General features: G+C 34.2%; 1 protein-coding gene across 1 annotated transcript in view; it reads right to left on the bottom strand.

The window, feature by feature from the left end:
- Positions 1–20,086: 20,086 nt before the first annotated feature.
- The window catches only part of LOC134684947 (uncharacterized), a 58,191-nt gene continuing 54,334 nt past the window's right edge, over positions 20,087–23,943 (bottom strand). Inside the window, exon 18 of the mRNA XM_063544268.1 lies at positions 20,087–22,541. Coding sequence (XP_063400338.1) covers positions 22,159–22,541 — 383 coding nt within the window. The 3' untranslated portion in view covers positions 20,087–22,158. The remainder of the gene's footprint in view (positions 22,542–23,943) is intronic.

The following is a 23,943-nucleotide window of genomic DNA, read 5'->3' as shown; positions in this document are numbered from 1 at the left end:
GCAGGATTGATCTGTTTCTTCTGCTCATAGTACTTGCATGGCTGGAATAGGGGAAGACTGTCACGTTGGGGTACTTCTGTTTGCCATATCAGCTGATGTGAAGATATATAGGTACAGACTGAGACTAAGACATATTAGATGTTCGAAGGAGAAAGAAAACTACCTGATTATGTACAAAATACTATGAACAGAATATGATATGTACAGCAACAAATGACAGCTACTGAATTGAAAGCTCCTGACTTGCATACATTTGTGTTTAAATTAGTTTGAACGTGCCAACAATTGGAGGCTCCCAACTGGAGATTTTGAAACAAAACAATCGAATCGGATTGTCAAAGTATGGATAAGCAAATAAACACCATGTGGATATGTTTGAAGACATCTTTATAGGTTCTGTAAGACTATGACAGCCATCTTGAATTCCCATGGTCATTTTGAAATGCTAGTACGTTGGGACAATGGTATAAGCCTTACAGGGCAAACCATGTAAACAATCACATATCTAAAATGCCTGGGTCATGGGTATACAGATAAACGATGACAGGTCTGTAAACATATAATTATAAAGACTACGTAACTATACTAATTGAAAGAATATAAAAAAGAAGATGTGGTATGATTGCCAATGGGACAACTCTCCACAAGAGATCAAAATGACACAGAAATTAGCAACTAAAGGTAACCGTACAGCATAGTCAGCGATAAAAAGCCCCGGAATGACAATGTAAAACGATTCAAACAAGAAAACTAAATGCCTTATTCATATTAAAAAAATTACGAAAAATAAATATGTAACACACAAACAAACGATAACAACTGAATTACAGGCTACTGACTTGAGACAGGCACATAAATACATACTGTTGCGGGGCTTAACATGTTAGCGTGATACCAGCCCTGCCTTCTAACCTGGCACAGTGGTATAACAGTTCAACATAAGAAAGAACTATAGAAATCAGTCAAAAAAAGCCTTAACTCATCATATGGACAAAAATACAAGAGGACGTGTACGGGTTCTCGTACATTCCAACAGTAAAAAGACTAGAAACAGATCTGAGAGTACACGCAGTTAACTGACAGCTAGTTTGAAGCCACCAACAACTGATAAAAAAATCATGCATCTAAGACTAAATTATCAATCAGTACACATCCAGCATCCAATGGATTTAGTGTAAAGACGTCAAAAGCTGTCAGTGAAAAACATGATCTTGTATATGTTGTACAACATGAAGTTTAATTGTTGCATATATAGTAGTTTTTGTAATGTTGTATCAATTTTTTGGGATCATTTCACAGGTACTTGTTTCTATCAATAAGAAGAGCCACTGTCAACGTATATTTACGAGTAATAACCCGGGAAAAATAAACGTTGATATTGGATCATTTTTTACCGACTATTGTTCCCCTTTTTACCAAGTTGTTGACACTACACTATCGATGTGTGTGTTTGTAAAAGTGTTCCTGAACCATACCCTTTGTCATGTTTGTAAATCTGATGTAAGAAGATTTTAACTACTTTTTGTCATGTTTTTCCTATACTATAAAATTGTCCATATGGAAATCGACAGGTTCCAACAGTCTGTTTATCTGGGTAATCTCAGAAGCAGGTAGCATAGTTTTATTAACGATCAATAATGTTATGATGTCACAATGCAAGTTGTTGTGTAGTTGGCAAAACACAGTGCGATCGATATATTCAATTGAAATACGTGAGATGGACATGAATTATCTTATATCGGGTACATAATAAAACATAATTAAATATTCACCCAAATTATAAATATATTTGTTTGTATTTTATAAATACACACAGAAACCAAAGATCTAAACCGTTTACAAAATCTGGCAGAAACTAGACAATTATATTATATTCAACTGTTAAAGTGATAAGGGGAGATGGGGGTCGGTGATGGCTAAATTTACCAAAACTTTAAACATAGACAATTGATATGTGAATTTCAAATTTAAGTTTTAAGCGACTCCATGCAGTTTTTTTAATAGATATTTAAGACTTTCCCGTTCCTCGTCTTTTATAAATACATTATTAGACCTTTGGTTTTCACGTTTGAATGGTTTTAAACAAGTAGTTTTTGGGATCCTTAATAGCTTGCTGTTTGGTGTGAGCCTAGGCTCTGTATTGAAGCTGATACCTAGACCTTTAATGGTTTATTTTTATAAATTGTGACTCGGATGGATAGTTCAGTGTCTCATTGGCACTCATACCACATCTTCCTATATCTGTATATGTATATACATGGTATACACATTGTGTCATATTAGATGAATTGATTTATTCCATTTCTTTGTTCAATGTAAATTAGTGAACAAACAAGAACATAATTATTTACTAATAATTTAAAACTGTCTTTGTTGCATTATAGTTGTCCTTACGTTTGTTGATTGATATATCTTGTTTTGGACTTGCGGTTTAATAGAATATGCTGCGATGGCATTACATTTTTCTTTGTTTTTAAATTTGTGGAACATTTGAAGTCTGGTTGTGTTTTTGTGTTTTTTGCCAGTTTAGCTGTTGAATCATCACTGAAACACTGCTGGTGTTGTGAAGTCTTTGCAGGTATATATCGTGCAGCTCTTCTTTGCACTTGGTCTACTAGATTACTAGCTAGTTAACTTTACTGATCACAGCTCACAACACAACACACTTCTTGAACAAATCATAATGGAATTCTCAGATGAATTCAACGCTTTATTGGCTGCCACGAACATGTCTGGAAAAGAGCCGAACCTGCATGGGAATTTTCGGTAAGTACTGACCAGGTGACAGTTCAGGTAACACGGAACAAGGCTAAGGAAACAGAGGCATCCTCCAGTAAACCCAAAAGTACTGAAAAAGAGCAAACCACTATTCACCAGGAGAAGGGACGCCAGGTTTGTTACGACCAGTGGGTGCAGGCCAAAAGCTCTGCTGTAACCTCTGCTGAAGTAATACCACCCACCGCCAGCCTAGACCAGAACCACCAGACAGAAGCCAGAACATCGCTAGAGGGAATCAGAGAGATAATACCTACAACGTACCAAGGTGAACCTAACGGGATCGTCATTAAAACGGACATTGTTATCAGTCCGTTCAACCCTAGGAAGTCATGCCATCGCCAATATTATCTCCACCCAACCAACCACAGAGGAAACAATGTCGGATTGCCTTTGACGAGGGATTTGATCTAGATGATCCCGAGTTACTCCGTACACCACCACACACATCGCCATTAATAATGCCATCTCCAGAGGCAGTAACTACAGCTATGTCAATCTTGGAACGGCCAGATGCACCATACCAAACTCCTCGATGCAAGATGAAAGCCAGAAATTTGATTAAAACACAACGCTCTATATAAGATATATATGAATCCCCTGGTGGCAAGATTTCTTGCAAGGCGTTGTCAGTTTTTTTTCCGACTAACATATTAGTTTAAATGTCCCTCTGGTACATCAACCTCACAAATAGTACATTATGGTATTGATGTACATATTCTAGGTACGGATGTTGCTTAATATCATCTTAATAACGTGTTATAGTGTTCTTTTTATTTGTCTTTGTATATCTTTCAACTTTACTGTTTAGTCAATTTCCGGTAATATCCTTTTGGCGTGGCGTGGTATTTATGCATCCCGCCATTGCTTTATTGTGCTCTTTTTTTTTTTTGTATTTTTGACTTTCTTCTTGCTTATGTTTTTTTTAATGGGGTGTCTGCCAGCCATTTTGTTTTTCTTTTTTCTAATAATGTTAGCGTCAAGTGCCCCTTTCCAACAGTGTAAATGTCGAACGCCCAATTTTAAATACAGTTAACGTAAATAATAATCAAGCTACTTTTTCTGTCATTCCTCAGATCGTATTTTGAGCTACTGAACTATCTCAGAACAAACAAAACTGTTGAACAATAAAACAAAACTCCAAATTAAGTCTTCTAGAAGAACTTTCAGGTCACATGGTCAATTCTGTTGAAGTGGTGTGTATGACATGACTCAGGTAAATCAATCATTGTTAAATACTTTTATACAGATTAAGTGAAAGTTTTATGAAGGGTTTCAGTATCTATGTACATTGAGCTCTCCTCAAATTGCACGTGCCGTTAGATCAGGACAAAAAATACAACACATTTTGTACAATTTGTTACTGAGTCTACTTTTCTCGAGGCTTTGGCCTCTCCACTGATTAATACGTCTTCAAATTGCACGTGCTTCAAACAGCCCGTTAGAGCAGGACAAAAATATAACACATGTTGTACAATTTGTTACTGAGTCTACTTTTCTCGAGGTTTTGGCCTCTCCTCTGATCAATACGTCTTTAAATTGCACGTGCTTCAAACTTGTCGTTAGAGCAGGACAAAAATATAACACATGTTGTACAATTTGTTACTGAGTCTACTTTTCTCGAGGTTTTGGCCTCTCCATTGATTAATACGTCTTCAAATTGCACGTGCTTCAAACAGCCCGTTAGAGCAGGACGAAAATATAACACATGTTGTACAATTTGTTACTGAGTCTACTTTTATGGAGGTTTTGGCCTCTCCACTGATTAATACGTCTTCAAATTGCACGTGCTTCAAACAGCCCGTTAGAGCAGGACGAAAATATAACACATTTTGTACAATTTGTTACTGAGTCTACTTTTCTCGAGGTTTTGGCCTCTCCACTGATTAATAAATCAAGAAACATCAACACCAAAATATGAACAAATGTCGGATAGAAATTTAGCATACAACTTATGCTTAAAGGTCGTTACATCCTAAAAGGCTACATATTTGGCTTACACTGTCCGCACTATGAAGGGACTATAATATGACTGTGGTCCCTGATCATATACCTGTTGGTCGAACGACAACAAAAATATGAAATTTCGGTAAATCCCTTTTAGAATTGAAAAATATTTCATTTGATATATGCTCTATGATCATTTAAAGCAGAAAAGTCTGGACAAGTAATATAAAGCTTTTATAAGTGATTGATTGTTTGATTAATTGGTGTTAAACGCCACTATTGTGCTATTCGTGGCGGTAAGTTTTTATTAATGGAAAAATTCGGAGTGCCAGGAGAGAATCACCGACCTTCGGTAGTAAGTCAATTAAGATTAGAGTCAAGAGCACCTTGTACGTTTGGGATTCGAACTCACAACTTCAGTGTAGATTGGCTAGTGATACAGTAGTTCCTCTACGTAGACTACTCGCCCAATGAGGTCATTTTTGTAAGTGAAAGGATCGTAATGTCACAATAATATGATATATCAAAATCAACATTATTTCATACTAATCCAATAATCTTACAACCAGGAAACATTCATGTCCCACATTTTTAAAAACGGTCCCAGCGAATAATGCCAGATATTTATCAGGTACATAGAGCATGTGTGACATGAACGGTACACCTAGGGTCAATACTTGGACCAATATGTGTTTTATATCTTATTAATGATTTAATGGCTTTTGTAAAAAAAACACTTTATGTATGATTTAAGACGTAAATAATTGGTCCAAACTGGGAAATGTCCCAAACATTCAATAGTTGTCACCAAAGGCAATTCGTAAATCGTTTATAAAATAGTTAACTTATAGCAAAATACAAGCCAAGTCATATAAATTCTAAGCAATTTATGTTGGTATTTTGTTAACTAGAAGACACCAGCAAAATGTGGACTTTCATTTTATTTGTTTATATGTTACAGTAATTAGGTAAATTTAGGAATTTTGCATTATTACTGAACAATCAGTAAATACCTGTATTTACTAATCAATATTGTTTCAGTGATTACCTGTAATCACTGATTTTTTGTTGTCACTTTTACAGCTATTTACTAAACTGATAATTGTGTTTCAAATTTTTAGACATATTTTAATAAACCGAATAATAAAGTAAAGGGGAAGGGTTTGTAGGTCTTTCTTTAAGGTTAAGGTATTAAATGTTGAATCCGTCTAAAAATGTGCAGAACATTTGTTGCATTCAAGTTCATATTGTAAGCAATGCACCTCATACGAAGTGTGATCTTCTACTGGGTCACTTTGAGCTTGTGGTATCAAGGTTTCAAGTAATGATGCTTTTACATCAGAGGTCTGTTGACTCAGATGTTGGTGGTGTACATTCCACAGGGTATTGTTATGCGTCTAGTGCGTTAGATCTATTTATATGGGTCTTATCGCCGCTGGATAGCATATTTTATGTGAAAAGAGAGCCGAGTGTGTAAGTCTTTCCTGTCAGTATACAGCCTCTACATTACCAAGACTCCAACAGTATCCTCCCCGTTGGTAACACTGGTAACTGACATCTTTCGAAGTCAGGCTGAACTGCTTGGGGATCTCGGAGCAGCAAGGGCCCTAGAGATGCAGTTTGTAGGCCCATCGATGTGTGGACATGCCCTTGCACTCATCAACCTTCCTCAAGCTATGGGTAAATAGTTGGCTAGATAGGAGTCATAAGCCCAGCAAGGCAACCTATCTAAGAGAGACAACTCGAACAAAACCGGACAGATCATGACTCGTAAGCCTTGGTTGACAACTGATCTACAGGACTGGAACCTTAACACGAAATCCACTGGCCCTCCAGGTTGGGGGTTGAGCACAAGACCAACTATCTCGTCTAATAATAGTGCAGCGGCGAAATCTGAAAAGACGCTTAGTTAAGGAGTTTAATGCACTTAAAGAACACACACCTGGATTTTTTTTTAAATGAAAGAATACATGTTAAACTTGTATTTTAAACATGCCGTAAGAAAATCGTATGGTCGAATTTCCGTAAAAATGGCTTTTTAGAGCGTTATGTAGTGTATAAAAAACAAATCACTGATACACTAAAATGTAAATTATTATTACAAATCACAATATTACGGCTATTTTTTTATTTTATAATGTAAGAATATGTAACTGACGATAAAACTAGTCAATAATTGTTTTAAAAATATTTACAATCAACATTTTAAAAACCGTTTTACTTCAGTAGGTGTGGTTAACACGATTTTTACCGGTTTCCGTTAATTACAGGATAATTATAAAACACTTCATTTGTGTTTATTTTGCATAAATATACACTTCGATATTTACTTTATACAAAACAACTTTCGTTTGGAACATTTATTATTCGATTTACAAGAAATTTTTAATTTGAATATAACACATCAATCTTTTACACAATTTATCTAATTCCGGAATTACCGTCCGGGACGTTTATTTTTGTTTAATCCTCACTCCATTCAGTTCTATCACTGTACAAGCCAAATGTCGATTACATTTAACATTGAAATTGTTTAATTAATATCAGTTTAAGGGTTTATATTTGTCGTTACACTAGTTTTATATTTGCTTTGTTGTTGATTTCATTGTTTTGATGTTATTTTGAATACCCAGAGTGGTAATATATTAATTTTTTTTTTATCATTGATTACATTGTGTTAAGTAATCGCTTAAAAAATATTCCGGATCTGTTGTGGAAATTTTCCGGATAATGTCACAGTTCGGTAGTCCTTTAAAACTTACCCCAACAGGTGCCAAGAGAGGGAAGTCTTCCTTAGATTGGCTGGAATGCATTATTTGTCAGATTAAAAGCCCGGAAAAACTATATATTTTCACTGACAAAGGCACAGTTAGTTTCATTGAAGCTACTAAACTACGGAAAGATGAGATATATTTGAAAATTGAAGAAGAGTTGTCTTCTATTAATCAATTTTTTTCGGAAAATGTTGATGTTAAATACCATAGATCTTGTTGTAAATCTTACACCAGTAAGCAGAATCTATCTTGTTATAAACAAGAATTTATGGAAACGGAGGAGAATATAGGTGGTGCTAGCATTTGTTCACCTGCTGCAAGCACATCTAGAATCACAACTCGATCAGAGTGGTATTCCTGTATTTTTTGTAAGAACTAAACTTACAAAAAAAATGCTGAATTGCACAAAGTGGAATCAGAAGACAGAATTAAGAATATACTTGAGGCAGCTGGAAAAAATTCGGATCATGAAATTGAGTCAATGGTTTTACATGAAAATTTTACTGAAAATGCCCTTTATCATTCGGCCTGTATAACTAAATATCTACTGAAAACACCCTAAAAAGCAAAAGCAGAATCTTCTGACCACGATACTGCATTTGTGAAGCTAGTCTCAAAAATTAATTCAGACCTGATGGTAAAGCATAAGACTTTTATGATGTGCACCTTGCTTGAGAAATTTCGTGTCTTGCTTCCACAGGACTATGCCGATAAATACACAACATATAAATTGCAAAATAGGTTAATGAATTATTACGGCGATGCAATTGTCATACAACCACAACAAGACCAGGGTAAATCAAATATCATGTTCAGCAGTTCTATATCTATCGGTTACGCAATCGAAGCTGCAAGTCAGCTAAAATCTGAACTCAAAATAGCACAGTTAGATATGGAAATTGGAAGTTCGAAAAATACAACAAGTGAAGAACAGATTTTACACACCGCTGCCAATATTTTAAGGCGTGATATACATAGCCTTGATCTAAACAATGATTATTACCCAACACCTTCCGAATGTTCTCTGCCGTTGTCAATTCAATCAATGCCCCCTAACCTGACCAAATTTATTTGTTGGTTAATAGATGAAACGTCTTTTCAGGCCGTTACAAACCAAAATCATACTACCGTAGAAAAAATGCGAACATGTATGTCGCTTACAGAAAGCATAGTTTCAATGAGTACTAATGTTATCACTCCATTTCAAATTGGTCTTGCATTACAATTGTATCACGAATTTGGATCAAAACAATTAGTGGAAACATTAAATGCTCATGGGTTTTGCAGTTCGTATGATGAGGTAAGGCGTTACCTAACAAGCTTATCAAGTCATGAAATTGATAGGATCAAATATTGCGTTTATGTTCCAAACGGTATTGTACCACTGTCGTCCAATGGTTGTCTTATCCAGGAAGAATCAGATAACATTGACATAAACACGGAAACGGTGGATGACAAGGATACTTTCCATTCTATGGCTAGAGCTGTTTTCCAACTGCAGATTTAAATGACAGATGCAAGCGCTGTACATGCTGAACAGGTCAAAGTTAAACGAGGACAGGAAAAATCGTTACCAGTCGACGAGCAGACAATGTCTTTGATAAACTGTGTACCATTCAACAAGCCAAAAAAGCGTCATGAGCCTCCCCGTCGTGAGAATGCATATAGTGATATACAATCTTGTTCAGAAAGATGTGAAGCCTCTTAAGACTCCGTTTCTTAGTTCAGGTGAAAACAAGCAATCACTTATAAAGTTTCTTGGTGAAATCACTTTGCGATATATGAAAGAAAATAGTTGTCTAATGGATGGACAAAACTACCTTGCTGGATCATTTCCCAATCCAGAAATAGTGAAAATAATAAGTCCAAAAGGTATATCAGATTGCAGTGAATTGTCAAGTACACAAGAAAAGGCAGATACACATATTATTCTGCATGCATTGAATGCTGACAAACTGTACAGGGAAAACGGTGTAAACGGTCGCATTATTGTAGTCTCCGGATACGGACGTGCTAGTACTTTTAGTACATTATTTCCCACAGATGACTCATATATCTGAATTGTGGTTACAAACAGGAATGATCACTAGCATTCAGGATTGTCGGCGTTATATTCGTGTTCACGAGCTGTGTGGATCGTTAAATTCAGTTTTGTGCAAAATTCTACCAGCTGCACATGCTATTACAGGATGTGATACTACATCGTCTTGATTTCGCATAGGCAAGAAATCCATGCTAAAGGCACTAAAAGAAGCGCCTGTTGATTTCAATTACTTGTTACAGATATCTTTATTAGATATAGAAGATTCAGTAGCCGTCAGTCGGAAACTCGTAACTAGGCTTTATGATCCTAAAGGAAAGTCCAAAGGCTGCCATAATAATCTGAACAGTTTCTGGGTGAAATTAGCCACATGTAAAGATTCTAGCTTGGTCCGATTCCCTCCTTTTGAAGCATCTTTCAAACAGCACGTCCTTAGGTCTTCTTTCCAAACCAAAAATCTGAATGACTACACATATCGCCAAGTCTGCTATTGTTTAACTTCTACAGTTTGGTTGGAAAGAAGGAAAGTGTGGTCTTGAACCTGTCTTGTTTGAAGGTCAAATGTCATCTGACTTGCTTCAAGATTTGGTGTGCACATGCAAAGGAAAATCAGTTTCGGTAAAAGTTGTGTGTGTTTTGAACAGAATTTGTCCTGTACTGAACTTTGTCAATGTCAAGCATCAGACCTCTGTAAAACCATCAATACACACCTGGAAGATATAGATGATGATGATGATGCTTAATTACCTGACCTATTCACGTCTTAATAATGCTAATTCATACATACACTTGTTTTGCTTTTAATTTTGTCCACCTTTTCTGTTGATTTAATATACGTTTAGTTAACTTTGACACTGAAGCTATTTCCGTTTATTATTGAAGGACGATCGTGGCATTCAGAATGTTAAAAAACGTCAAAAAACGTCGATATGATGCGTACATATTTTATAAACCTTATTTGAATACATTTTGATTTTACAGCAAACATATATATGGCAGCCTTTATTTGAAAAAAAAAATGTAAAAAATTTACGAAAATAACCATCATGACCATTGAAACTGAAATGAATGATATTAACTTTTATCCCTCCTTTACCTGACTTTAACCTTTTGTATAGTAGCAAGTCGTCTTCAGACTTCATTTTTATGGAAAAAAATATTACCAAAGTTCAAGGTCATCCTTGTATGGAAACTAAATTAAGTCATAAATAAACAAAATGTATCATATAACGAAAAACGTCAATTTTAACGTTAAAAATGACGTGTTTAGAAAAAAATTGGTATTCACAACAGGTTCCATATATGTTGAATGAAATATTGTCCCCTGATTGTTTAATATGTTTTATGTTCCTAAATTTAGCCCAAAATAGACAGTAAAGACAAAATTTTGTACTATTCAATTGTTGACCTTTGACTTCAATTATGCAAAATTCCGACCACTTCTCATGCTTACGGCATCATTAATATTAAAGTTAACAATTTTATCTTTTCAATGATATATAATTTAGCCGTGTGTTCGGTGGGTGCATTAAACAAAATATTTTTGGATTCTACCGCTGGTCTATAAAAAAATGCAGTTACGGAAAAAGGACAAGAAAAAACTTATCTCATCTCGTATTAAGATCAGAGTACCAACATACATCTGCAAGTATAAATGATGTCAGTGAAAGCCTAACGGAGGCTGACAACATGAAAAATATTTTGAGCACGAGAACAAAACTAAAAATTGGATACTGGAATGTAAGAACAATGTACGAAACAGGAAAACAAGCGCTAGTTATCAGAGAAATGAGAGCATACAAACTCCACATGCTAGATATAAGTGAATGAAGATGGACTGGATGTGGTAAAAAAATTACAAGTACAGGTGAAACAATTGTGTATTCGGGTAGAAACGACGAAAAACATCAAGCAGGAGTAGCAATTATAATAAGCAGCCACGTAACAATTTAGGCCATGATAGAGTATGCTCCTGTAAACGAAATAATAATCAGAGCACGCTTCCAAGCAAGGCAGGGAAAACTAACCATCATTCAATGCTATGCTACAACAAACGAAGCAGAGGATGAAGTACACAAAGAATGGATAACACCTGAAACTTGGAAATTGATAGATGAAAGAAAAGAAGTGAACAACAAAATTTGTCAAACACATTCTGAGAGAATTAAGAAAAAGCTAAGAACAAAGTATACAGAATGCAACAAGAAGGTAAAAACAGCAACAAGAAAGAACAAGAGAGATTTTATGGAAGACCTAGCAAGAGAAGCAGAAAGTGCAGCCTCAAATCAGAGAATGGGACAGATTTATCAAGTAACAAAACAACTAAGTGGTAAAAAAGCTAAGATTAATATGCCAATTAAAGACTTAAACAACAATATGCTAACAACAGAACGAGATCAATATCTGAGATCGAAGGAACATTTTCAAGAGGTTCCTAATCGAAAAGATCCAGATAATCTAGCAAGTATTCCTAAGGCACCATTAGACCTTGAAATAGACACAGATCCACCTTCAAAACAAGAAATACAGAAAGCCATTAAAAGCTTGAAAAACAAAAAGGCACCTGGCATAGACCAACTAAATGCAGAACGTTTTAAGATAGATCCAGTGCTAGCAGCAGATACTTTACATCCAGTATTCCAGAAAATATGGGAACAAGCTGTTATTCCTAAAAGTTGGTCTGAAGGCAACATCATAACAATACCAAAATCAGGAGACTTAACTAACTGCAACAACTGGAGAGGAATCACCTTACTATCCATTCTAAGTAAGGTCTTCTGCATAATTTTAATATCAAGAATTACAGAGGCTGTGGATAAGAAACTAAGACAAGAACAAGCTGGTTTTAGAAAAGATAGAGGCTGCATAGACCACATATTTGTCCTACGTAACATCTTAGAACAGTGTCATGGGTGGCAGAGAAAACTACTAGTAAATTTTGTGGACTTTAAAAAAGCGTTTGACAGCTCACACCGGGGAAGTTTTTGGGAAATTCTGAGAAACTATGGAAAACCAAGTAAGATAGTGCAACTAATAAAGCAGTTCTATACAAATTCCTCATGTACCATAAACTCTGAAGCTGACACTAGTTTCCATGTAAAATCAGGAAGTAGACAAGGATGTGTTATGTCATCTGTGCTGTTCATAATTGCTATGGATTGAGTAATGAGAACCCTAGCAGAAAGTAACACCGGACTGAGATGGACACTTCGTACCACGCTGAGGACACAGACTATGCTGATGATTTAGCACTTGTATCCCATACCGAAGACCATATGCAGGAGAAGACCAAAAAACTAGAAGAAAGAGCTAAAATGATTGGACTTAAGATCAATGACAAAAAGACAAAGTTAATGTACCTCAATACAGAGAGACATCCTGTCATATGTATCGAAGGGAAACAGCTGGAAGCATTAGATTAATTTAATTATCTAGGCAGTTGTATAAAAACATAAGGTGGTACTGAAAGAGATATTAAGATCAAAATAGGAAAAGCTAGACTCGCATTCATTAGATTAGGCAACATCTGGAAAACAACAGCCTTTTCAAAGAAGACCAAGCTCAGACTATATAACAGCTGTGTACTTTCTGTACTCATATATGGCTCAGAGTGCTGGAGAATAACTGAGAAAGATAGCAATATACTCTCCAGTTTCCATAACACATGTCTGAGTAAGATAATGAAAATATTCTGGCCAAACAAAATCTCCAACAAAAACCTACATGAGATAACCAGCACCAAGGACATGGAGACTTTGCTGATACAAAAAAGATGGAGATGGCTTGATCATGTTATACGCAAACCATCTCATGACATGACCAAAGATGGACACCAGAGGGGAAAAGAAAAAGAGGCCGACCTAAAACCACATGGAGACGCACAATAGAAAATGAGATAAAGGAAAGAGGATTTACCTGGGGCACAGTGGAAAGAAAAGCGAACAACCGAGAAGAGTGGATGAAACTTGTCCTTGCCCTATGTGCCATAAGGTATAGCATGGACTAAGTAAGTAATTAAGTCTGTTGACTCATCTTTGTTTCTCGTCGACCATTTCCAAACGAGTCCAGGAAAGGGACCTGGAAGAGGCTTACGATCGGCATATGATGTTGTGCACATGCACTTATCAACCTTCATCATAACTGTACTCTTTAGACAGGACTGTGAAAAAGCTTGTAAGAGTTGAATTATTTGAAAAATACGACAGAAACACATTTAGGGAAGATTGTAGTCATCTCTCGTCATTTTTGTTGTTTCATTTTCAAACAACATTTTGAAATCTGCTGACGATATTGTTCAGCTTCTACTTTTACATTAAGACTCTATCACATGTTTCTTTGTACAATGTGAACAACTCTCCTGTAAATATATTTTCATTCTCATCGGCCATTTTCTACAAATTTGTTTGGGAGAGTTTAACTAGAAGGTATATTTTAGGTTGGTCACTTTTAATAACTTACTAATAACTCACAAATATTTTAATCAGTATTGCCCTTACTTTTGATCAGATTACCATTTTACAACATTGTTTAAACAGTTAGTAAATAGGTGTAAAAATTCATTTAAAAATTAGTAGTTACTGGTAATAACTGGACAGTTTCAGGAATTCCTTGTATTAATTAAGTGCATCAGGAATAACATGTAATTCCTAATTTTAGTGATTACGTGTAATTTCCCAATTTCACCTATTTACTGTAACATACATACATTTTTGTACTTCTCAAATGAATATACAAAAGAAGAATTACAGGGTGTTAGTATAAACCAATCTATTAAAAAAACATGATCACTACTAAGCCATTTTATAAAATCTCTTTAATCTGATAAAAAAAATAGTATGTTTTATGAATAAAATCATCATATATACATTGAATTCAAACTGCGTACGCCAGACACGCGTTTAGTCTACAAATGAACCCATTTGTGACGCTCAATTAAAAAAAGGTTAAAGGGCTGAATAAAGTACGAATGTGAAGAGTATTGAGGACAACAAATTCTGAAAGATATTGTCAAAAACAGCTAAGGTGATATATTCCTTGGTAGAAAATCCTTAATATAACGAAAAATTTTAAGTTTTATAAACAGTAAATTTATGATTATGACCATATCAATGATCACAAACTTAGATTGTAACCATGTTGATATATGTTCAAACATGGGACCAATTAATTTTGATATGTTTCGGCAAATTCTAAGTATCTACACAACTTTTAACAAAAGCTATCACTTGAGTACATATTTAAAGTTGACCTAAGAAGAGTTTGGACATTGTTTAGGATTTGATTTTTTTTGTCATAAAGCTCTTAAACGTTAGGATTCTTATACATTCTCGGCTTTCAAATATTTGGCTTTGAGCGTTCCTGCTGAAGGTTAAACCAGACGCATGAAGTTTTTTTACGTGTTGTTTTCAATTTTAAGTAACATTGAGTAAGAGACGTCCTTTATTATTTTATTCAAACAACATTAAAACTTGTCGAATATAACAGGCATATAGTTTGCTACACCAGACGCACGTATACATTTGAAATAGGACTACCAATACTTTTGACAGGAGAACATTGTTCGGGTCTGAAGAAGCCCGAGTAGAGAAATTACTTTCAAATGAAGTTCATTTTTTGCTAAAAATTGTATAAAGTGTTGTGTATGTTAGGGACACAAATTGATTTTTCAATTGTAATGCATCTTATTCCAAATTCCAACAAGTGCTGCCCTGTTCCTACTTTAATCTTTACTGACGTCGTTTATTTTGGAGAAAAAAAACTAAGATAGTAGACCCTGTTATTATCAGGCAGGTGGGACTAAAGCAAATTCAAGTTACGACCAAAAAGTGAATGTCCTATACTGATAAGATCTGTTAAAACTTATTGTCCTATGACTTGCATACATAACTAAAGTATGTGTTCTAATAATTTATAAACTGCTCAGAGTCTAAAAAGATCATATTTCAACTGGTCGAGCACATATTTGACATGACTTGACTTTATCTTTACTGTACAAAAACTTGGTCGCAACTTTACTTAATAAGTACTTGATGATTTTGATCTCATATGGTATAAATGAATTGCTCGACCAATCAGGACTCAGTCTTGACCAGACTCAACCTGTCTTGACCTTTTAATTTAGTCTCGACTAGTCTGAATCAACCCATCTATCTCCATTATATATTCTTCCTACAATATTTCTAGTGTTTTTGGTAGCTCGGTTCATTACTGTCAAATCAAAGGATTTGAATAATAGGTAAAAAAACTAGAATTTGCAGTTCAGACTAAATCAGAGTGTCACCTTTAAAAAATTCTATATTTTTTTTTCAAATCAGCTTGGATTTTCATAAAACTCTACAGCTATCAAAACTATATTTTGATCTTACAGAATGCCATGTTCTTTGGTAGTTAATGGATCCAATTAATAGGTAAACAAAGCTGGAATTTAATTTTAAGCTTAATGCAGATAGTCAACTTTAAAGATGTGTATAACTGTTCTAAATCATGCAACTTGGATTTTCATAAATCTTTACAGCTATCTTAATCTTATATAGATCTTACAAAATGCCAGGTTATTTTGTTCTTTGGTTCATTGCTGTCAAATTTAAGGATTTAATATTCAATAGGCAAAAAAAGCTAGAATTTTCAGGTCGGACTAAATTCAGATAGTCACCTTTAATTTACAAATGTATATAACTTTTCCAAATCAACTTGGATTTTCATACAAATCTACAGCAATCCTAACTATATATTAATCTTACAAAGTGTCATGTTCTTTGGTATTTTTGTTTCTTGCTGTCAAATTTATGGATTAATTAATAGGTAAAAGAAGTTAAAATTTTCAGTTTAGGCTAAATCCAGCTAGTCACCTTTAAAAATTTGTATAACTTTTCTAAATCAACTTGGATTTTCATAAAACTCTACAGCTATCTCAAGGTTATTTGGTAGTTTGGTTTATTTCTGTCAAATTGTTTGATTTAATTAAAAGGTAAAAAAGCAACATTTTCAGTTTTGAATCATCATAGTCAAAAACATGTCTGCCCTTGCTTTAAAAAGATTGAAATTTATTTCTTGAAAACTAGAAAAAATAAAGTTACATTTATATTTTAAATATGAAATATGAACATGTTCTGTTATTAAGTCAACAATTGGTAGTTCGGCATATGATAATATGCTTAGTAGTCTAACAGTTATTGTCCCTTAACGTCACATTTTGCCTTAGATCTAAATTACTAGGGTATTGTGAAAATTGTATACAAGTACATGTATATTAAAGGTAGATGACCAATGTTAATTGCATATATACAATATCTTGAAGATAAGATATCTTCAGCTATGACCATCATAAGACATATTAAGGAAATTAGATATCAAGTCAAAGCGTTATAAATATTGCCCCAGAATTGTTAAAATCTTTAAAGTTACTATGATAATCATGCAATTTTATAAAATTGTTCAAATTAACCTTGGAAGAGATTTCTTCATTTGATGATACTTACTTGCTTTTTAATGTCCATTTTTATTTTGTCTGTATAATAAATAATCTATTAAAGATGATGATTAACGTTAAAAAAATAAAGAGCCGATATGTCATACTTAATGAAATATGCCAATCAAACAATTGATATAGTAAATATCCTTTCAGTGTGTTACCTATTATAAAGCACATGCATACTGAGAAAACAATGATTAGAAGCATATATTTTTAATATGATATATTTCAATAAACGAAGTATACTTTTAAATATAACAAATACACAGAAGTTTAATATATTTTTTTTATTAAACTCTTTTATTGATTATACATTTTTTTGTTTTGATATTTAGTTAATAATTTTGTTTGTTTGTTAGCAATAGTTTAAATTAATCTTCATGTCCTATGGCCACCAAAGGAAAACAGTGGAGACCATATGTCTGCAGTCGGGGAAAAAGTGTTTGTCCTACTATGGTATTCACCGGCCAGTGTGGTTAGAGAAGACAGTTCGTTTTGCTCAATCTTTAATTTATTTTTTGCATTTTTTTCTGTTGTTTATTTTTCATTTTATATTTGAATTAGAAGTATCTTTTTTCTTCCGAATGACCAGAAACTTCAATTGGTCCCCTTCTTCGGTTGATATTATCAACATGATCAACATATTGTTAATTAAGGTGACTGTTGCATCATTTTGTATAAATCAGGAATAAAATTTGATAATTTGCTCTAAGTTCTTAATGAGTGTGTTATACTCATTGACAATAGTGGACATGGAACTGCTTACCCTTCCTGAGCACCTGTAACCATTCCCGTTTTTCATACTCATTGACAATAGGGTAGAAAGAACTACTTACCGTTCATGAACTCATGTTATCATTCCCATTTTATACTAACTGACGATAGTGGAGCAGAAACTGCTTATCCTTCCTGAGCAACTATAACCATTCCCGTTTTTATACTCATTGACAAAAGAAGAGTAGAAATCACTTACCGTTTATGAACACCTGTGATCATTCCCATTTTATACCAATGGACAATAGTGGAGCAGGAACTACTTACCCCGTCCTGAGTATTTTGACCATACCGATTGCATACGCATTGATAGCAGTCTACCAGGAACTACTACCCCTTCTTAAGCACTTATGATCATTCCCGTTTTATATTCACTGACAAAAGTGGAACAAGAACTACTTACCCCATCCATACCACCTGTGATCATTCCCATTTTATATTCACTGACAAAAGTGAAACAAGAACTACTTACCCCATCCATACAACCTGTGATCATTCCCGTTTTACTTTTATTGACAATAGTGGAACAAAAACTACTTACCCCTTTTGAACACCTGTGATCATTCCCGTTTTATATGCACTGACAATAGTGGAACAAGAACTATGTATCCTTTCTGAACACCTGTGATCATTTCCGTTTTATATGCACTGACAATAGAGAAGCAAGAACTACTTACCCCGTTCAGAGCACCTCATACTTATACTCATTAACAAAAGAAGAGTAGGAATAACTTAACGTTCATGAACACCTGTGATCATTCCCATTTTATACCAATGGACAATAGTGGAGCAGGAACTACTTACCAGTCCTGAGTATCTATGACCATTTCGATTGCATACGCATTAATAATAGTGGACCAGGAACTACTACCCCGTCTTAAGCACTTGTGTTCATTCCCCTGTTATATTCATTGAGAATAGTGGAACAAGAACTACGTATCCTTTCTGAACACATGTGATCATTCCCGTTTTATATGCACTGACAAAAGTGGAACAGAACTATTTACCCCGTCCAGAGCACCTGCGATCATTCCCATTTTAGACTCATTGACAATCGTGGAACAAGAACTACTTACCCTTCCTAAACACCTGTGATAATTCCCGTTGGTATATTTATTGACAATAGTGAAGCAGGAAATACTTACCCTTTCTCAGCACCTGCGATCATTCCTGTTTTATACTTGTTGACAATAATGGAGCAAATACTACTTACCCTTACTAAGCACCTGTGATCATTCCTGTTTTATACTCCTTGACAATAGCGAAGCAGGAACTACTTATTCTTCCTGAGCACCTGTACTCATCACCGTTTTAAACTCATTGACAATGGTGAAGGAAGAACTACTTTCCCATCCTGAGCACCTGCGATCATTCCTGTATTATACTCATTGACAATAATGGAGCAATAACTACTTACACCTCTTGAGCACCAGTACTTATTACCGTTTTAAACTCATTGACAGTGGTTGAGAAAGAACTACTTTCCCTTCTTGATCACCTTTAATCATTCCTGCTTTACATTCACTAACAAAAGTGGAGCAGGAGCCACTCATCTCGTACTGAGCAACTGTGATAATTCCTTTTGCATACTTATTGACAATAGTAAAGCAGGAACTACTTATCCTTCCAAAGCATCTGTGATCATCCCCGTTTTATACTCATTAACAATAGTTGAGCAGGAACTACTTTCCCATCCTGAACATCAGAGATCATTAATGTTTTAAAATTATTGACACTAGTGAAGCAGGAACTACTTTCCCTTCCTGAGCACCTGTGATCAATCCCGTTTTATACTCCTTGACAATAGCGAAGCAGGAACTACGTATTCTTCCTGAGCACCTGCGACCATATCCATTTTTTTAGTGATCGTGTTGCCCTTTTCTTACCAATTTTGCTTAGTGTACGCAGGAACATATATATATTATGTTAAATATACTGTTCCCAGGTGTACGTTGTTAAGACGGTTGCATTTCTTGGGGGTGCTTTTCTTTCTTTTTTTGTTTTTGTATAATCTGGTTTTCTTCAAATTATAAATTTTGATTGCAACTTGTTATCGTCGCCCCATATCTATTTAGTCGTGTTATTTACCAAAATGTAAACTATATAAAAAAAACATCAGTCATGTTTGAGTGGAACAAAATGCTTTTATTTACAAGACACACATTGTAACAATGACACAATCAACATCAATATAGAGCAAAATAAGTGTACAAACAAAACAGAAACAATTCAGCATAGTTTTATTTACACAGTAAAAATTGTAAAACGTATGCAACAAGAGTGCACACGCTGAAATGTCTCGACTTCTTTACTAATCATTGATATTATATTGAAAGTCTTATATATAAAGCTTTATTACAACTGTCACATAAACTTAACATTAACCAAGAAAACTAAACATTGACCAATCAACCATGAAAATGAGGTCAAGGTCAGAAGAACCATACCAGGCAGACATGTACAGCTAACAAATTTTCCATACAACAACAATAGCTTACCTTTTGCTTATAGTTTAAGAAAATCAGACCAAAATACTAAAACTTAACACTGAGCAATGAACCATGAAAATGAGGTCAAGGTCAAATAAAACCTGCCCGACTGACATATAGATCATAAACATTTCCATACACCACATATAGTTGACCTATTGCATATAGTATTAGAAAAAAAGACCAAAACACAAAACTTAACTTTGACAACTGAACCACGAAAATGAGGATACAATCTACAACATTACTGCAGTAAACAAATAAGATATATACACCATTCCTGCTCATTATTTGTATACACCATTCCTGCTCATTATTTGTATACACCATTCCTGCTCATTATTTGTATGACACGTCTTACTTCAAGATTATTTTTATCTTCAGACAACTGATGTTTATTGGTAATAAAAATTTATAAGGGTTCTCAGAACCCAGTGTCTTGCCTATTTTTGCTGTAAATCGCAGGCTCAACGACAATGAGGAAAAAAATCAATAAAAATATTCCTCTTGTTACTATTTTATGATTGTAAGAAAATCTAAGTCCATTTAAAAGTAAATTACAGAAAAAAGGGAGTAATCTTTTTACAAACTTTACTTCTGGATACAATCTTATGATCATAAACAAGCTTCTGTCCAAGTTTGGTACAAACCCAGGATAGTTTAAGAAAGTTATTAAAATTTTAAAAACTTTAACCACAGAGTGAATGTATTGTTTCCCCGCAGAAAAAAACTAAGTCCATTTATAGTAAAATACGGAAAAAATGGAATTTTATTTTTACAAAATTTACTTCTGGATACTATCTTATGATCATAAACAAGCTTCTGTCCAAGTTTGGTTAAAATCCAGTATAGTTTAAGAAAGTTACTAAAGTCGAAGGCTCGACAAAAATCTAAGTACATGTTTAGATTCAGCATATCAAAGAACCCCAAGAATTCAATTTTTGTTAAAATCAAACTAAGTTTAATTTTGGACCCTTTGGACCTTAATGTAGACCAATTTGAAAACGGGAATAAAAATTAAGAATCTAAATACACGGTTAGATTTGGCATATCAAAGAACCCCAATAATTCAATTTTTGATGATATCAAAAAAGTTAAATTTTGGACTCTAATTCCTAAACTGTTAAGACCAAAACTCCTAAAATCAATCCAAACCTTCCTTTTGTGGTCATAAACCTTGTGTTAAAATTTCATAGATTTCTATTTACTTATACTAAAGTTATTGTGCGAAAACCAAGAAAAATGCTTATTTGGGCCCTTTTTGGCCCCCAATTCCTAAACTGTTGGGACCAAAAGTCCCAAAATCAATCCCAACATTCCTTTTGTGGTCATAAACCTTTTGTTAAAATTTCAAAGATTTCTATTCACTTGTACTAAAGTTAGAGTGCGAAAACCAAATGTCTTCGGACGACGATGACAAAGACGATGACAATGACGACGCCACGTCATACCTATATACGACCAAAAATTTTTTAGTTTTTGCGGTCGTATAAAAATTAAAGTTAGATTTTTTTTTCAAAATTTCACTCTTATTATTAACACTTTACAATGCTTCTGTCAAAATTTCACGTTTGACAAATTTATTGGTTACCTTCAAACTTTAATCAAAGACTGACATACTAACATAATACTCTTCATTAACTGTATGCTTTGAATAACTGATGTGGAACCCAATGAAAATTTAATAAACTTATTTTGACTGTGTTGTGCTATTCTGTATAAATCGAACAGTCTAATTAACCATGTTAAGTTATCTTGAATCTGTTGAATGTGGAGCCAACATAAAGAACAATGTCAATGAAATGGTGGTCCATATTTTTTTTTACTAAAACCAAGACAAGGGAATAATGAAAGTAATGCCAACTGAATGTTTTTGTACTGTTTCTGCTATTGAAAAGGATTTAGTTTTTGCAGAAATGTTTTAAATTTTCCTTGTTTCTCCTCTTCAACTTCCTTAAGTGGAATATATTCCTTTACTCCAACTGTTTTAATGATTTCCTCCAAACATCTAGCACCTCTCCCTACATTTACCAAGGCTTGAACCAAAACACTTATAGTGGGCTTCACTTTCTGATCTTCCCTCCATTGGAATAACATTTCCTTACATTCTGCCACTAAATTTAATCCATTTTTGTACTGGATTATATCTAATGATGTTACAGGTAATCCTAATTCTATCCCAAGTTGGAAGGATACTTCACCAATTACTTGTGCCAGCTTATCTAATATTTCATCTGTTGGAATTAAATCCAAGTACTCATCATTGAAATCTGTAAAATAGTCTTATTTTTATTAAGTTATTTACGAACAGTTAATACTATAAACACAAGTTCTTCCAACATATACATCACATAACGTTTCGAAATATAAATATAAATCAATAAACCAGTTTGTCATGTTCTAGCAAAAATACTAACATTATGAAAAACGGTGACGAAAAATAAAGGTTCAATTCAAGGCAATTTCACTTAAAAAGGAGCACTGGTGTTTTGAAGTATTGAAACCATGCATCCTTTAATGATTCTAAAGTGAATTTTGTTCACACAATGCAACTGCACATCCATTGTTGCCCTAATAAAAGGTTGACTTACTTAACAAATAAATTGTGAATGTGTCCATGAGACACAGATGATTCCGCCATTTTCATATAACGTCATAAAGGGACATAATGCAAGAACAATAAAAGTGACGCTTCCCAAATTCATACTTTATCTGAGTTTTGTGGTGATAATCATTTTGTAAAAGATTCATAATATTTAGTTGAGGCAAACTACGTGAGAGAACGGAAACGAAACATTCATTTTTTTTTCCAATTGTAAAAGGGGCTTAACTCTAAAAAAGGTAAAAGTGACGCAACTGAAATTCAACTTGATCTGTCATTTGTGGTAATAAGCCTTGTATTAAAGATTCATAACATTTGGTTGAGGCAAACTAAAGTTAGAGAAAGGAAACAAATTTCAGTACGTACGGACATACTACCGGACGTTAAGACGGACAAGGATAACACATGCTTCTTAGTGTGTGTTTGTGCATAAATCGAAATTATGAATAACTAAATGAGTTTTTTTTATTGGTTATTAGTCAAGATAAGTGTTCACTAGTTATATATCAAACTGATTTATACCTGAAGGAGGATGTGTCACTGGTAATATGTTGAGTCAAGTGTTCACTTGTATTGGATCAAACTTACCAATATCTTAGAGGGTATATCACTGATCATAAATCGAGGCAAGCGTTCACTGGTTATATATTTTGTCTCACAGATCATGTTTACTGTTGACAGTATTAATTTGTGTCCGCGAGTTTTTAAGATAATATCAAAAAGCAAAAAATGTGGGCAAAAATTACTTTTCAAGGGAAATTACTCCTTAAAAAGAAGCTTATTACACCAAAGGCATAGTTAAACTTATAAGTAAAAAAATGAACTGACAGTACCATGACAAAAAATTAAAAACATCAAAAGTCAAACAACAGTGTATATAACAAAACATAGAAAAGTAAAGACTGGGCAACACAAACCCCACCAAAAACTAGGGGTGATCTCAGGTGCTCTTGAAAGAGTTTCAGACTCTGTTCCACATCTAACATCCGTCGTGTTACTCTGGATAAATACGTTGATAAACTGTACCAAATGATTAGGAATCATGCATTAGCAGATTGGTAGTGGACTCT

Source organism: Mytilus trossulus, chromosome 9 (assembly GCF_036588685.1).
Source record: "Mytilus trossulus isolate FHL-02 chromosome 9, PNRI_Mtr1.1.1.hap1, whole genome shotgun sequence".
NCBI lineage: Eukaryota > Metazoa > Mollusca > Bivalvia > Mytilida > Mytilidae > Mytilus > Mytilus trossulus.
Note: the sequence above shows the minus strand (reverse complement) of the source record. Positions and strands in the feature narration are given on the sequence as shown.